This window comes from Colossoma macropomum, unplaced genomic scaffold (assembly GCF_904425465.1).
Source record: "Colossoma macropomum unplaced genomic scaffold, Colossoma_macropomum, whole genome shotgun sequence".
NCBI classification, from domain to species: domain Eukaryota; kingdom Metazoa; phylum Chordata; class Actinopteri; order Characiformes; family Serrasalmidae; genus Colossoma; species Colossoma macropomum.
This window is the reverse complement of record NW_023494802.1, coordinates 16400650-16419075: the sequence shown is the minus strand read 5'-3', so window position 1 is coordinate 16419075 and position 18426 is coordinate 16400650. Positions and strand designations below refer to the sequence as shown.

At 42.3% G+C, this 18426-nt stretch overlaps 1 protein-coding gene across 1 annotated transcript in view; it reads left to right on the top strand.

Annotated features, from left to right (window-relative positions):
• The first annotated feature begins 3720 nt into the window (after window positions 1–3720).
• Window positions 3721–18426, top strand: part of xkr7 (XK, Kell blood group complex subunit-related family, member 7) — a 114117-nt gene continuing 99411 nt past the window's right edge. The window contains exon 1 of the mRNA XM_036592296.1: window positions 3721–4247. Coding sequence (XP_036448189.1) covers window positions 3721–4247 — 527 coding nt within the window. The remainder of the gene's footprint in view (window positions 4248–18426) is intronic.

Sequence of the window (18426 nt, the reverse complement as noted above, 5' to 3'; positions counted from 1 at the left end):
GAATAAAGGAATGGACGTGTTCATGTACGGATAAACGAATGAACGGGTGACAGGCAGCTACAGACAGGTGGTGTAGCCTGCTAGCTTTTGGTTTCTCTGACTCTGAAACTGTGTGGGCGGGGCAACAGACGTGGGATTAGTAAGGGGATGCTTATGGAAACGTTACCCAAAATTAGGACCGTCCAGTTTACATCGAGACGAGAGAAATATGTTGAAATATACTGGCCATTTATTGGTCATTGGAACATTATTCAGAGGGTTAGCTTAGTACATGTTTACTGTTAGCCTGCAACAACAAGATTAACCTAATTAGACAAAGATTTAGGTTCCCTGGGTTTTTTTAAATTAGCTGAGTGTGACTCATGACAACCACCCCATCATATTTTTCCAGGAACATGTAATTCAATGTCAATCAAGTTCTCTGTAGAACTGAAGACTGACTAATGATGTAATGGCTAAAATGTGAATAAGTAAAAAAGTCATTTTCATCACGTTTGAAAATACATCTACAATTTAACACATGTAGCCAAGTAAACCACTTTTGAAGTTCCTTGGAAGTTTACCTGGAGTGTGTTTTAACACTTAGAAGTCACAGTTATCGTTGGTGATAACAAAAGCATGGTGTAATTTGATATTGATTATTTCTGACTCCTAGCTCACTGAAAGAAGCAGAGAAATTCTATTAGATGTGCAAATTCTAATCTTTCAATAGGCACCACATTTGTAAGCATCAGATATATTATTCTGATTTGAATTTGATGAAAAGTCTTTTTTTGACTTTAAAACAAATGGAAAAAGAAACACAGCCTCGATGCAGCATGTAAAGTGAATAAACTGTAGTTCATTGCGTAATCGTGCACGGTTATAAAGGGGTGGGTTCTCCTGAAATCTGACAGGCCACCCCAAAATTTCTGCCACCTCGCTGTGAGGCAAGAGTTTGAGCCTTTCAGAGGAGACTTGTTTTGCTATTGGCGATCTGTGGAACAACTGTCCAACCTCTGCTCTCCTCACACATTCACATCATCACCCTGCTTAAACTCCCTGATAACATTTTCTAGGTCCACCACTGTGCGTGACCCACTATGTAATTAAATATGCAATTATATGATTACTTCTGAATGGCATAGCAAAATGAAAGCAATAACTAGCCTAATAACTTTTTTAGAACTAAAAATGCTCTCACTATTTGGACTGTTTTCTCCAAGCGTCCCTCAGGAATGACCATACGTCAGCGACAGCAGGGCCATGGCCCTTCTCATGCCAGGCCAGTGTGAGACGTTAAATCCAGGGTTGTCTCTCGCCTTTTGTGCAGGTTTATGGCGGATCAGTAAGTCACACAGCAACATTTAGCAGGATTTACGTCTGCTGGATGTTAAAGAGCTTACCCCGCAACTACTGGGCCAGTTCACTGAGTAAGCTACAGCCCTAATAGACTTAATGGAAACAAGGATCATTAGGCCTATTGCACATTGCTCAAGCACACAGGTTAGGCTGATATTGCATTGAGATTATATGGACTTAGGGAGGGATTGCTTATCCCATTAAAACAGGGGTGTCAAACTCAACCACTAAAATGGCCGTATTAAAAAATCTCAACAAATCAATGATCCAGAGAACGTCTCTGTTTTTATTTCATTTTAAATAACATCTTGCTATAACGTGAACTCCATTGTCCATTTTATCAGCTCCACTTACTATATAGTAAGTGTAGTTCTACAATTACAGACTGTAGTCCATCTGTTTCTCTGCATACTTTGTTACCCTCTTTTACTCTGTTCTTCTATGATCAGGACCCTCACAGGACCCCCACAGAGCAGGTAGTATTTGGGTGGTGGATCATTCTCAGCAGTGCAGTAACACTGACGTGGTGATGGTGTGTTAGTATGTGTTGAGCTGGTACGAGTGGATCAGACACAGCAGTGCTGCTGGAGTTTTTAAACACTGTGTCCACTCACTGTCCACTCTATCAGTGTTGCTGCTGGACTGCGAACCAAAAACATCAAGCCAACAGTGGGGAGCGTCCTGTGACCACTGATGAAGGATAAGAGAATAACTACAAGGTGGACTAACAAGTGACTAACTAATCTAACATCAGTACTTCACCTCACTAATGCTCTTGTGGCTGAATGCAATCAAATGCTCACAGCAAAGTTCCAACATCTAGTGTAAAGCCTTCTCAAGAGAGTAAAGGCTGTTACTGTGGTAAAAGGGGGGCAAAATTCCCAATGAATACCCTTGATTTTGGAAGAAACAATGATGATCAGGTGTCTATAAACTGTAGAAACAGCTTATGTTAATACAGCACATTCAGTAGGCCTGGAGCTTTGTGCGACTTTGTGATGTCACCGCTGCATTCGGTATTTGGGGGGGGCAGAGACGTGGAGAGCAAGGTGCTTTACCATACCTGTGATTTACAGTGCCTTTGGATGTAAGCACACGGAAACACAGGCCTAGCAGATGAATGAAACCGCCCTTTATACTCTTATAGGAGTTCTGATTGCTGGCTTATTACAGGCTTTATCTCTCAGTGGTTTCCTTAACTGTCCCGAGCAGCCTCATTAGGGCCGAGGTCTTCTGAGGAGCAAATCTATTTGTGACTTGATGTTTGTTTACTACAATACGACAACCACTTCAAAGAGCAGACTAATTTGATTAATTATTCACTCCTAATTAAATCGTTAATTATTAACACGTCCAGTTTTAATTATTACTGTAGAGATTTAAGGGAAACATCCCTTTTAATGGATACCATGGGGAAATGCTGTTATTAATATATATATATATATATATATATATATATATATATATATATATATATATATATATATGTGTGTGTGTGTGTGTGTGTATGTGTGTATACAGAACACGCATATATCGCCTCACAGCCGTGTACACACACACACACACACACACACACATACTATTTTTATATGTAGTGAGCGTGTGTGTGCAGTCATATTCAAAAGTTTGGGTACCCCTGGCCAAATCCTCTACAGACAACATACGTCTGCACATTCTGATGCACAGCTACTGTTTATTTCCAGAATTTAACATTTTTGGGGAAAAATAAAGCATAAAATGTGGCCTGTGCAAAAGTTCTGGCACTTTTACGTTTCCAATACGTTAATTTCTGGGAATTAATAGAAACAGCACACTAAAATCTGCAGAAAGATGTTTGAGTTTGTTACGTGGTGAGGATGAAGGAAACTTGGCCAAAGGTGTTCAAACCTTTGTATGACTCTTTATATATATATATATATATATATATATATATATATATATATGTATATATGTATGCATATATGTATGTGTATGTACATATAGATATACATACATATAATGTATATGTGTGTACGTATATATATATACATGAATACATACACTTACATATATATATACATGAATACATTCACTTACAATAATAACAACAACAATAATAATAATCATCATTATCATCGATGCTTCGTCTCTCAGAGGAGTCAGTGTGTGTTTGTAGTTCCTCGAAGAGCGACTAGTAACCTAGTGAGGCACTCAAACATAAGAAACACAGCCTCTCTCTCTCTCTCTCTCACTCTCTCACTCTCTCTCTCACGCATACACGCGAGCGCTCCCTCTCTCTCTCTCTCTCTCTCTCTCACACACACACACACACCCCTCCCCTCTCATCCTACCTCGCGCTCCTCTCCCCTACTCTCTTCCCCCCTCTACCAACCAACGAACATGGCCGCTAAGTCGGACGGAGCGGCGGCGTGCGTGGCGGAGCTGGAGCGCGAGCGGGAGAATCGCGAGGATGTGGAGAATCGGGAGAGCGCGCGCGCGGGCCGCTCGCCGCTGCTGGACTGCTGCTGGGTGGTGTGCGCGCTGCTCGTCTTCTTCTCGGACGCCGCCACGGACCTGTGGCTGGCCGCCGATTACTACGCGCGGCGGGACTACTGGTGGTTCGCGCTCACGCTCGTGTTCGTGGCCGTGCCCTCGGCCGTGGTGCAGGTGCTCAGCTTCAGGTGGTTCGTCTACGACTACACGGAGATGGAGGAGACGGAGGACAGGCGCGAGGAGCAGGAGGCGACGGCCGAAGGAGGCGACTGCCATCTCGTCGGCGGGAGTAAAGGAGGCGCTGGAGGAGGAGGAGGAGGAGGAGGTGGAGGCTCGGCGGCGCGCTCGACCAGCCGAACCATGCGGTGCTGCAGGGCGTGCATGTGGCTCTTCCAGTCCGTCGTACACATTCTGCAGCTGGGCCAGGTCTGGAGGTGAGGCAGCCTCACGTGGCGTGGCTAGAAAGGGGATGCAGCTGGACCAGCGTGCAGTAGCTGATCGCGAGGGCACTCGCAGCACGAGCGGAATTGTGCGTGTTTTTGATTTGCGCGTTCACGCGCTTTCTACTTCGTACGTGTGCTCGCTGTAGTAGCTAGTTCTGGGAGACAGATGGGCGCGCGGCTCGATCGCTCTTGCCTCGGATGCACGCGCGCGATGCTTGCCAGGCTGGACCTCGCCGTGTGTGTGTGTGTGTGTGTGTGTTGAACATGTATTCAGCTCTTTGTGGGGACCAGTGCTCCCAATATGGTGAAAAGCATGATGCTATGCTGGTTTTCATGAGGATAATTGATTTATTTTATTTTATTTATACTATTTTGTTGGGTTTTTGTAGCTTTTATTTGTGGGGGGAAAAAGTTAAAGCGCAAAATGTTGAATTTTGGTCATTGAAGTTGCCAAGATAGTAAGAGGATGGTGGGCCACTGTTGGTGGTTAAGCAGAGTGTCCAACAAAATGCCACATTTCAATGCTCATTTCACACTCACAGTCCAATTTCCATGTCTTAATTTCTTTGCAAACTAATTTAGTAAATTATTTTTACAGTTATATCATTAATAAAGCTTTATTAAGGTTAGGTTATAAAGGTTTTGCAGCTTAGTGCAGTGTCAACATCAACAGATCATTTATATCAGGCCTAGTGATTAGGCTAATTGTTCTTCTCTCGATTGTTTGTGGTAATTGTCTTAGTTCATTTTCCAAAATAAAAGTCTGTGGGCCTTTAAAATCTGTTTAACAACCAGTTAAACCGTGCACGCTGGACATTAATCTGGGTGGTCCGAGGGTGGACCAGCAGTGGACTGATATGTGCTTGTTTGAGTTTGGGGATAATACAGCAGCAGCAGTGGAAATACCCTACAAAGACAGGAATACACACTGGGGTGTGTGTGTCCGCGGGCTCCCACCGAGTGTCACAGTTTAGTGCTGAAACGGATACGATTGGCGAAGGCGGCTGCTCTGTGCGCTGGTGTAGGGTTTCTCACAAAAGCAAAACCTGTGAGAGAGACAGAGCTGCCTCCACTGAAAACCTGTATTTACCTGATTCAGGTCTGTGGAGAACAGCAGCTCCACACGAGCTCTATCAGTTACAACACATGAGCACCATTAGCAGCAAAAGCAGCCCAAGTCAGCTGAAAGACACTCTTCTGTGAAACTGCTGTAGAGGTTGTGCTGCACGTCTGAATCAGGCATGTTCAAAGTCTTCTACAGAAGTCCAGAGAGGCCATAACGAGTTATTTATCTTGTTATCTCAAGATAACAAAATTGTTACCTTGAAATAACTAGTTATCTTGTTATCTTGAGATGACAAAAGTTGTTATCTTAAGATAACCAGTTAATTATCTTGTGATCTCAAGATAACAAAGTTGTTATCTTGAGATAACAAGTTATTTATCTTGTTATCTCAAGATAACAAAGTTGTTGTCTTGGTAAGGAGTCATTTATTTTATCTTAAAATAACAAAATTATCTTGAAATAACAAGTCACTTATCTTGTTATCTCGAGATAACAAAGTTGTTATCTTGAGTTATTTATCTTGCTATCTTAAAATAACAAAATTATCTTGAAATAACAAGTCACTTATCTTGTTATCCCGAGATAACAAAGTTGTTATCTTGAGTTATTTATCTTGTTATCTTAAAATAACAAAATTATTATCTTGAAATATCATCACTTTTCTTGTTATCTCAAAATAACAAAAGTTGTTATCTTAAGATAACAAAAGTTGTTATCTTAAGATAACAAGTTAATTATCTTGTGATCGCAAAATAAAATGATCTTGAAATAACGTTACTTATCTTGTTATCTCAAGATAAAAGTTATCTTAAGATAACAAGTTAATTATCTTGTTATCCCAAGATAACAAAATTGTTATCTGGAAATAACAAGTTACTTATCTTGTTATATCAAGATAACAAAGTGTTATCTTGAGATAATGAGTTACTTATCTTATTATCTCGAGATAAGAAACTTGTTATCTTGAAATAAGAAGTTACTTATCTTGTTATCTCAAGATAAGAAAATTGTTATCTTGAAATAATGAGTAACTTATCTTGTTATCTCACGATAACAATCCAGAAATTTATAGCAACAGCTCATGGACTTCCATAGTCTTATTTAGTAGTTGTTTTTTTTTTGTTTTTGTTTTTACTGAGTTCTGATCGGTCCGTTCTAATAGCGTTACATTCAGATCAAGCCTCTCTGCTCTGTTAGCTAACTGGCTACACTTTCCGCTGCTAAAACTTCATGTTACAGAAAAACCTCCTCCTCAGATTCTCTGGCTGTTTTGTCCACAGTCTTCAGAAGTGGTGTGATAAATAATGAATGTGGGACTACACCGAGTCTCCCTCTGAGAACACAGAGAACACTCACTCCTCTTCAGTCCGCCCCCTCAGATTTGGCCGCCGTCTCGCCGCTCCGTCGTGTTTGCTAATGCTAACTGGAGGGAGGCTCGAGCCGCTCGTTCAAAGCGCCTCCTCGGTCGGCCAGCTTTCTCTCTCCTGAGAGGAATCGTTCACTCATCCTCTCCTCGCAGGCAGCCTCCTTTCTGTCGTTTTCCTGTCTTAATCTGCCTTTCAGTGGCTCGAGGGTTTCTGTTCTCCAGTTTAGAGAGGAAAATGGAGTTGAAGGAAGAAACGGCTCCAGTGAAACTGGTGCGCCTCTCTCACTGTGTGTAACTCGCTCTCTCACTCCCTCACTGTGCCTTGGGTAAAGGCAAAACATTTAACTTAAGATTGAATGACTGCATTTCAGTTCAGTTAAACGAAATCAACACTAAGTTCTAGGTTTATTCAACCTATAAAGATTCCGTCTTAAAGTATAACTCTAAATTTCTGCCCTTGGTCGTTAAGATGCAAGCAGAGTCATTCAGAGAGGTTTGGTGAAAAATGGTCCATAGAGAAACATACCGTCTCAGATTTCTTTACAGTGGTGGTGATAGGAACTGGGGGCCACAACATCCACAGTGCAAATATAACCATTTTTCTTTAGTATCAAAAACAAACAACCAACTTACACGTGACTTCTGAGTTTGATATATAATGCTGGTGATGGTAAAGTAGTGGTAAATTGATAAGTAAGTTTTCTTTGGGGGCTCTTTTGCCTTCCAACACCATGCATGTGCATCTGTGCCATGAATGAATTTTAAAAAAGGCTTTTTGGCCAAAATCTTATCCCAGAACTATTGTAAGGCAATGTCTCAGGGAACAGGCTTTGTATGTAACTTATCTCATGTATTAATAGGTGGGTCATTCTACAGAAACGTCCACTTTTTATCTATCCATGGGAGTCACTGGTGTTACCGATCGTCATTGGTGTTACACATAAGAAAGGTAACACCAGAGACATTTTTAATGAGAAATGCATTTTACAAAATGGCTGCTACAGAGCATCAAACCACACGTTGTCAATCATGGAATATCCACTAAAATATGTAATTTATTCCGTTTGTATTCTGTTTTTCACAATTACCTCAGAATAAAGTCGGCCACACCGGTGACATTAGCTAAAAGCTTCATATGAAATCATGAGCTAAATGAGAAAATCTCTGATAACTGAAAGACACAGTGGACTCACCATGCGCTTTTCTTCATAGATCCTCAGAAAATAGGTAAAAGGAAGTCGAGTGATGTCATCAGTGTGACTTTTATTTCAAAATTAGAGATTTTTTGTTATGCAGTAACACCAGTGACACGACTCCTGGGGATCACAACTTTCATTACACGGGGTGATTCAAAAAGCTTCATCCGATTTCAAAATGATTTATTTCACTTGTAAATCGTTAAAGAACAATGCAGTAAACTGTAAATGGTTTAAATGAGCATAAAGTTTATTATGTAATTATATTATATAATTATGAACCTCCTCCAGCTGTACGGACAACATCAACACCATAGTCAAATTCATCCCATACTCCATTGAGCATGTCGGGTGTCACTGTGCGATTTCGGAGATCATCCAGTGTTGTTGGGAGTGGCACATTAACAGAATCCTTAACGTACCCCCACCAAAAAAAAGTCCCACGGTGTGAGATCTGGTGATGCTGGTGACCTTTTTCTTGGAATTGTTGGTACCAACAACAGATGCTCTGAGCTGTTGGAGGTTCACTGCTTCCACTGACAGTCGGAAACTCTGACTCCCTCTTTCAGTTGGTATGTGATTGGTTCCTAGGCGCCTCACAGTTATAAAATATGGCGCTTTGAATTTGGATGAACCTTTATGAATCACCCTGTACTTGTGAGAGCGACCCAAGTGTAGAGAAACACTGCTTAAGTTAGCTGAACATCTCTTTTACTGCTGACAGCAGAATGTCAGTCACGGTAGCTAATTATTTACAGCAGTTGAGTGAACAAAGAAACGCTATTGGAAGTTGGTAGTAAGATTTTCTTGTTGTTCAAGGTCAAAAGTCTTGCTGTGCGCTCTCGCTCGCTGTGCTTTTGTGTGTGCATGTGTGTCTGTGAGACAGAAATGTCTGTTGCATTACGTTTTGTATTGTTTGGAAATGTTCTGAAGCTCTGTGAGTGCATACTGAGAGTATACGTGTACCTGACACAGAGTCAGACACAGAGAGAGAGAAAAGTTTATCACAGTAAAGGAGTGGAATTCCCTACTGGTCTCACTGCTTAAAACAGGGTAAACTGATAAAAATACAAACTTAATTTAACAGATGTAAAGATCAGTTAGGTACATAGGCCCTTGACGGCTGGAACAATACTATGGTGGAGTTTCATGGTGGGCAGGGGTGTAGATACTTACTAGAATAGAGTTGGCTAAAGTTTTTGTGAGCTGTACCAAATTTTCTTTTCCGGTTTCAATCGTCTTTCTACTGTTTATGTTTTAAATTGTCCCACTACCCTGTTAAAAATAAAGGTTCTGTATGGGTACATTTTTCGTTCATCAAGGTACAAACAATATAAATGTTCCCTCAAAGGTACAACAGTGGTTTTAAGGTCCAGTTGTGAACCTTAAATAAGTTTTTCCAGCTGAAAAGTTTGTATTTGTACCTTTTTCATAACCGAATTATTTAAAACAGAACAGTAAAATAAAAAGCCTGGAGGCGAGACGGGGTGTGTGGAGTCAGTACCGCTTAGAAAATATCATTTTAATGGATTATGGTACAGTTATGTTCCCTGACTAAAGGTACTGAGATGTACCCTTGAGGGGACCACCCCAGTGACAGCGTAGTACCTTTATTTCTGAGAGTGTTATTTTCCATTTTTCATGTGTTTTGTTTTCTTTTATTTTTTCACTCATGTTTTGTATGACTTGTTTCGTGGATTGTTATAGCACTATTTTGTAATGTATTGTATGTATGGTCTTCCGGGACCCCAGGAAGTACAGCAGCTGTCGCGATAAACAGAGCTTTCTGTACTCTTCCGTGTATGTTCTATAGCTCATAGCTCTGAGAGTAAGTTAAACATGTGCCCAGGACAAAGAGAGACCGAGTCTTTTCTGGCATACCATAGACGCCGAAGGAGAGAGAATCTGGACCTCAGCCCAAACTCAGCCTTCACTCACAGGGGATCTCTCATACTGGGTGAGTGCCTGGGCGGGGAGGTAATTCTCTTCTGTTTGAGAGAGAGAGAGAGAGGGAGAGGGAGAGGGAGAGTTTTACTGATAGTTATGTGTTGAATTATTAACAGGGACCTACAGAGAACTTGTGTGCCTCAGCGATTGTCTAAGGGAGGATATAGCATTTCCTGTCATCCCTCTCCTAAATGAAATTGTTCTCTCTTTCTTGCTCCTTTCTCCCTCTTTCATTCTTTCTCTCCGATTCAGGCCAGACTAGCTTTTCTACCCTAACTCAGGTAATTCAAGAACGTTTAAACGAAGAACGGTAACAGATCAGGAGACGAAACAACGTTGAAACAATGCTAATTGTACGAGGAGGCGGTAATTACAATTAGAAGATGTCGTAACCCCATCAGTGATAATAGCAAGCCGAATACAAACGCTGAGCATAAGCGGCAGGTATTAAGCTGTCACAATATTTATCACAGAATCACATCTAGGTATGCGCTCGTGTGTGTGTGCGTGCGTGTGTGTGTGTGTGTGTGTGTACTCGCTCGTCCATGCGTAACAGGGTTTCTCACTGTCATTCGGTCTGGGGCAGGCAAGGACATACTGTGCTGGCAGTGTACAGCACTACTATTCTCCTGGCAGACAGGATATTTTCACTGCGTTAGGGATTTTGCCAAATATGGCTGTTTGTGGTGGATTTTTTGGGGGGCTATTTCAAATAACTGTATGTATTGGGTACAAGTGGTGCAGCAGTGGTACAGTTTCATTTCGCTGACATTTTCTCTTTCGTTGGACTGTCATTGTTATGCCTGCTAGTGTGGAATTATAGTCCGGCTATGCCTTGTCAAGGTTTTCTCATAGTCTCTATTTTCCTCCCTCTCTCTTTCTGTTATATGTCATCAAGGCTCTTTTCACACTTAAGCAATATGACAGAATTATAATATAAGGGGAATTAAGGTGTCAGCAACCAGGGTACAAGGTACAAGTCACAGGTTCAAATCCCAGGATTGACTGTATACCTCATTGTGCTTTGAGCAAGGCACTTAATTTGCCCCAGCTAGAGCCGGGCGATACGAAAATGTTATCACAATAAAAAATTTCATATTAGTCGATGTCGATACATATCACCATAAATGTCAAATCGTTATTTCTTTCAAGTTTGAAGGCTGATTTTTGCTCCTGGGTGGGTAATTGCTGTTTTAAACTATCCTTTATGGTCAGAATGTGACAAACACTGCCCAAACAGTGGAACATTTCACCAATCTGTCAACAGATTATACAAAAACAACCTATTTTTATTAGCCTATAACCTTTATTAGCCTATCACAGTATAAAATCCAGACATATCCCTCAGATATATTATTGGTAAAATGTATATTCCTTCCCATTTAGATGCAAGAAGGTTGCCGATGCCTGGCCCAGCATTCAAAAGTACGATCCAGTGCCCATGCAGCAAAATCAAGTACTTCATTGTTATTTTATTGCTCATCTGCCAATATTAGCAGCAGCTCATGCTGCAAGAACGACATGAGCATCTGTAAAAAGTCAGATGTTAAAACAGGCAGATTATGTGCACAGTAAAGCACTGATGTGCTGCCAGAGTAAGAAGAATAACATGCTCTGGTGCTGAATCCCCTCATTTGGTGTGTGCCAGCAGTGAACTGAACCAAGGAAACAGACAGAGACCCAAGATTTTGGTCCATGGTTCTGTTGGTTGGTGTGCACCCTTGTATAAGTAGAGTGTTTACACATGTCAAAGTAAAGAAGGATTTAGATTGGACCGCATGGATTAATGTGCATATGTGTGTGCTTTGTCCACAGCATACAGAAATGTGTTTATGCTATATTTCTCCATGTTTGCTGTTTATAGGCAGCCACTTCTGTTGTCACACATACATGCGACACATGTGGCATCAACAGAGCTCAGCTGCGCGGCGGAATTGGCAAGTCAGCAACGTTTTGAGTGACAGTGGAAAATGTATGTTACTTCCTTTCGCTCCTTATAGTTGGACTATTTTTATTAGACAAAACTGTTCCGACAAATTGGCAACAAACACTATAACATTGTTTATTGGCTATTTACCCCCTTTTGAGTCTTGGTTCCTCTCAAGGTTTCTTCTTCTTGCTTTTAGGGAGTTTTTTCTTAGCCACTGTCGCCACTGGCGACGCTCATGGGGTTTTCAGACCTGGATTTTTCTGTAAAGCTGCTTTGTAACAACGCCTGTTGTAAAAGTGCTATATAAATAAACTTTGACTTGACTTGACCAGAAGCTTGGGCTACCTAAGCTCAGGCTATCTTAGGCTGTGTTCACATTACAAGCCTCATTGCTCAAATCCGATTGTTTGCTTGTATCCGATCTCTCTGACACGATGATTCACGCTTGTTTAGGTAAGCAATTCAAATCTGTCATTAATGTGAACGAACCGACGTCCTGAAGCGACCCACAGGTGCACATTCTACCCAGTAAGGTAACGTAAATTAATCACGTGCGTCACACTTTAACTTCTGTTCGGCGCTGCTGCCACGGTAACGCCGAATGATGGCGTACATGCAGTGGAAAAAAGCACATGAATTCTGATCTGAGCGTTAACATTAAGGTCGCATGGCCTTAATGCGCGTGTGCCATCGTTCACCGTTGCCATGGCAGCAGCGCCGAACAGAAGTTAAAGCCTGTAAACAGTGGAAAAGCAGCTCATCTCACCTTTTTCTCCTTCGTCTCGCTCTAATAATGAAGCTGAGAGCTGATCAGAGTTAATTATCTTCACAGCGAAGCTCGTTCTGCTCGTTAGTTTGTGCTGATGATGCACGTGATTCATTCACGTGACGTTACTGAGTAGGATGTGCTCATGAGGGTCATTTCAGGACGCCGGTTCATCACATTAATGACAGATTTGAATCACTTACCTAAACGAGTGTGAACCATCATGTCAGAGAGATCAGATTTGAGTAAAAAATCTGATTTGAGCAATGAGGCTTGTAATGTGAACGTAGCCAAAATGGCTTAGGTCGGATTTGAAAGGATCAGATTCGCGTGTCCATACAGCCCTGAGAACATCAGATCTGAGTCACGTTAGGGCTAAAACCCAGATTTGTGACACTTCAACCTGGTAATGTGAACGTAGCCTAAATGAATGCACTATATAATATATAACACATAGGCCTAACTCATGCACAGTGCATACACAGTATTTAAGTGTAGCAAATGTCCACTTGAGTGGCCAAAATAAAACCAAATAGTGCGTCAAGGAACCAGTATCCGCCAGTTCTGATCCTGGCTGATTCTGATCATGTGCTCCCACTTCATACACTTCTTCTCACATTTCAGGCACGCACCAGCCGACTTGCCAAAAGAGTCTGCGAAAAAAAAGAGCGCCTGCGAAAGTGTAAATTGTCATCCAGAGAGTGACGCGGAGGTTCAGCCGAGCATGATCAGATGCGGATCTGCTGGAAAGGAGAGTCTTGAGAGTGCTCCGGCATCCGGCAGCTTCAGAAGAGGTGCAGAGAGAGACTGCACTACATAGTCTGCTCAGGCCTAGTTCACTTCCAGTGCTGCTCTAGCTTCATAGAAGAAACAGTGGGCTGATTGAAAACACACACACATGTGCAGCGCACACTCGCACAGCAGCTGTGGTGGGAGCATGATGTGTGTGTTGCAGGTGTTGGGAGGCAGCGGCGTGTGTCCGTGGGGTCATTAAGGGAGTTGATGGGGATGGTCTCTCTGAGCTGCAGGCAGCAGAGCAGAGCCGGCGGCCGTGAAGAGAATGCTAAAGCAGGACGGCCTCGCTCGGCCCTCTCACCTCTCAGGCGCTCGTCAACGCCACATTTTTCCCTTCACCCAGAACGTGACTGCCTGCCTGTCTCGGTTGGTGGCGTCTGTTTGTTTATGTTGTCTGTTTGTTTATACTGTTTGTATGTTTTAGGCTGTTTACAGAGTTTGGTCATTCTCCATGGGAATACGTTAATAAATGCCGGCTCTCGATGTCACTCCACTTTCCCAGCTTTGAGACGCTCTCTCGTCTGTCTGGTCCACAGCCTCCCTGTTTTTTCTTCTTCTTCAAGCTCCTGTCTTTGTTCTTTCTCGCTTTCTCTTTCTCTTTTTCGCTCTCTCTTTCTCTTTCTCTTTCTCTCCGCTCTCTTTCTCTGACTTTGAGGCTGCAGGAGCTGACCTACTTCTCTCTAGCTCCTTACAGATGCTGGAAACACAAACATCATAGCGGAGTGACATGAAGATTGATGTGCGAGTGTGTGGAATGTTTGCAGATATCTTTCATTCGAGAAGGTTGATTTATATGACTGGCAAGCTGCTGTGTTAGTAAGTACTGTGCATTCTTGCTGAAATCAAGAGGATTTGAAAGCATTTTTGCAGGTCCTTTTCTTCTAAATGAAGTATGTAGATTTGTATAAGTGTGAGCCAAGTGTGTGTTTGACCATTCGTGTGTATTACTGCAACGGCACATTCAGTTTGTGATGTGATATGATTGATGACACGATATTAGGTTCACGATTGAATGTTTTCACTATATTTAATTTTTTCATTTTTCAAAATGGGGGGGATTCCCACCTTAAATGTTTGACATAGGAGGGATTTATACACTTTGGGGGAGATACTACTTGTGAAGTTAACTACAGGTCTTACCCTGTCTTGTCCCGTTCTTTTTGAAAGAAGGACACTCCATCTCTTTGATGAACTGAACCAGATTACCAAATTTTGAATTCTGTTTTCTGCTATAAAGAAGGCGGTTTTGAGAAACATCTTTGATTCCTCCTCACACTGCAACTGCACAACTTCAGTAGCATTAGCCATCACGTTCTTTGCCGAATCTGACTCACGCTTTCTTTCCAAGGCGGTATGAGAAACACCATCTGAGTGGCACCTTAAAGTTGACGTTTTGTAACATCAGCTGGTAAAAGACGCAGCACCGTACATTTTACACATGGAGCAGCTCGTTTCACCATTGTTAAGTCTGAGCCACAGAAATATTCTGAGCCAGTTAGTCTGAAACTTGTCTTTGTGCTGCTGCTTCACCTCGCTAACGTTACTGTTACCTGACTGAGGATCCTGAGGATTAACGCTGACATCGCTAGCACTGTTCGCGCTGGCCCTTTCCGGTTCCGGTGTTTTATCTGAGCGGGTTCCACTTCAGATGATGTAGATTTACGTTTTAGCCAGCGGTCCATGTTTCAGGCCTTCAAGTCCACATCATTGAGTCCTTTCTGTAAATGTTAGCGAGAGGAGCTGCAGCAGCAGCAGAGGGCGCTCATAGGCTCGTAGATAGAGTGCACCTAGTGTGTTGTCCAGTGGAAGTCGGTCCATCCCAGTCATCCTGCATTCCACACTGGTGCAAACGTTGGCTGAACATTATTAAACATCGCTGTAAACGTCTGCTGGAATATCCAGCAGTGTAAGTGTTAGATTTGTGGGAATCAATGAAATTATGCACAATCTCGCACTGAATTTCAGGCCCTGATTTCCGTGAAGAACAATTATGACTGTGTCACGTTGTTGCATTAGACAGCATAAGCTCACTGGACAAAAAGTGGTTGCATGAATCATTTCTTTTTTGCTTGGTTATGTGTCCCCATGCCTTACTAACAGTGCCAGTCCTGTCAGATAAAGATTGCACCAGTCGCTTGATTTGCTGCTCTTTAGCCCACTCTTCCACAAACTGGGTGCACATTTCAGCCACAGTCTGTGTGCCTATTTCAGCATTTCACCTGCTGTTTCAAATTGAGAAGTGGGATTGAGGTCTGGTGATTTTGCTGGTCGGTCAAACTTCCCCAGTATTTCATCATGTCTGTTGAACCAATCACACACAGACCTCCTGCAGTCAGTGTTGTGTTATGCTCGGATATGAAGCACAGAGAAGTGGAAGAAGAAGTGAAGAGGTGGAAGACTGGCCTAAAATGGAGCAGAGCTTTCTCAAGACTGGTGTAAACCTTACCTGAAAGATGCTTAACCAAGTGTTAGAGAAGAATTTATGCCGTGTGGTCTGGGGAGCTTATTTAATAGCAATTTTAGGCAGCTAAAAATTCTAAAAACTGATGATGTCAGCTGAAATAATATTAAATTATACAATATTTATGTTTATACTTCAACAGTTTTTGTTAAAATGTGCTTTACTGACAGATATAATTGTCATTTCTCAATTGTCACACTGTTTAAACCCAAATAAATGACAAAAACTCAGAGTCTCAAACAATATAAATATGGAAACATATTATTATTTATCACTGCTGTTGGAACAGAACCTCATATCTCCATTTTTGTTGTTTTTCATATTTTGACATAATTTGAAAATGCATGTTGCCCTTTACACTGTGTGCCAAATGCACAATAAATGGACCAAAAGAAACGGCCCAAAATGACTTGGAAAAAAGTCAGGTTCCATTGACTTACATTAAAAGTACAGTATGTTTTTTCCTTCTCCTGTACAGTTACCATTTTGGAGATACAGGGTTTTGTTCTGACAGCAGTGATATGTTAGTCTCATGCTAAAGGTTAGATTTGAATGCATTCTGTCTGTTTTGTAATACATACCACAGCAGTGTTTTGTGTTCTGGTTCCCCAGTTCTTCATTGTTATATAGTTAAACAGGGAGTGCCTTAAACTGAGCTGCCTAATGGCGTAATGGTGTAAGGTTTAGCATCATCAGGAGACTGTAAGTTCAAATTGGAGCGATGCCACGACTAAAAATGCACATTGTTGGTAATATTACTGGCCAATGCCGGTAATGTGCGAATCGCTAACATTGGCCAACTGATGTCAAAGGGCCTAGTTAACTGAATCCAGCTGATACTGGCTGCCTCCATGATGTGCACTGTTACATTGCACTAGCTACGTGCCAAAGCCTAGGCTGCATTTCTCGGCTGCTATGTCATAACAGGCCGTTCCAAAGTGAAGGATCCTTCATATACAGCCTAGCAATGCAGCCTTCTAAGGGACTTCGAGGACGCAGCAGATGTTTCCATCCAGGCCTTCGGTTACCTTCGGTTTCTCTGTGCACAAACAACGCGAAGGAAAAAAAACAGCAAAAATGATGGAAATCAAAGCCGTTGGAGCAGAGCTTGTTTTAAATTGTGAGTTGTTCACGTCCTTGAATTCGTCTTGGTTACCTTATTAAGTGTAAAATGATGGATTAATTAAAGAATTTGTCGAGATATCATATTTTATCTAGAAGTATTTGTATATGTGTAGTTTGTCGTACTACATAAGAACATCTCCTCCATTTCCATGAAGAAATGAAAGAGCAACAAACACAATGCAACAGGCTCCGTTTTCTCTCACCAGCTCCCCCACAAGTTTCGTGCTACTCTGGTGACACCGCCTCGTTAGGACTGCTCCATCTGTGTGACCAAAAGGCTACTAAGGAGGAGTCTTCATAGGACAGTCCTACCGAGGACCCGCACTACCTCGGCTGCAGCCTCGGCTTTGGAACGCAGCTATAGTGTGGTCATGATGTGTTGTTAACATCGCTAGTATTAACTTGTATGCAGAAGTGAGTCAGTAAACGACTCAGAGAGAGCGAGAGAGAGAATGTGTGTGTGTGTGTGTGTGTTAGTAATCCTGCCCTACAGGTTCTACTCATCCTGAAGCAGCAGTAGATGTTAGTATGGGCCAGTAGACACAGGGCTGCAGGCACATTATGGTCGAGTAAGCTGTGCAGATACAGTATAGCAGCTCCCTGCAGAACACAGTTGCTCACTGGAGCCAGCAGTTTTCATCTGGGACATCATGGGGTTAATAGGACAGCAGTCAAACTTTACGATTTAAAGTATAATTTAAAGTATGCGCGCGTGTGTTGCACGTGCCTGGATTGAAGGCCGAAATCTTCTCCCTCGAGCGAGCTCCAAAAATTGGAACGCTATCCTGAAACCATCACAACTGAATCAAAATATCCTGGTAAAAAAATAATAAATAACGTGCTAATTTTCATAATCTGCTTAAGCGCTCGAGTGAGGAGCGGGTTAGCTTTCAGCGTTTACTGTAATGTCGCATGGAGGACGTTCCTCTCCCTCGCGACCGATCCATCACTTTTTCACCATTACACCCTTCCATCATATTAGCAGACAGTGATCGGCTGTGACGGCTGTGTGCGGCAAACATCTGGATTAGTTACCAGTTCGCAGGTGCGGATTAACGATGTTTGCGTAGCACGGATACGCACACGCATGCATATCCAGTGTACCTGTGAAAACTGTAGGGATTGAAATTTCCAGATGGGATTATGAATTTAATAAACTCTCTCTCTCTCTCTCGCTCTCTCGCTCCCTCTCTCTCGTTTCAACGTTTGCAACAATGGGCTGTAGATTGTAAACCTTTTACGCCGCAGAGCGGAGCCGTCATTCCGCTTTATTTGGCTGTTTGTTCTGATCGCAGCGTGCTGAAGGGTTTTTTTTCCCCCCATTTCCACCAGTGGATGTGGCACTGTGCCAACATGAATTTGCTCCATAAAATGGGCGCGGGCATCTGTTATGTTAAATATCAAAATCCCCCTGGCGCTGCTCTCTGTCTTTCCCCACCCCTCTCTCTTACATCACCATCGTTCACTTTTATGCTCTCTATTTTTGTCACCTTTCAGCAATACAGTAGGGCCTCCCCT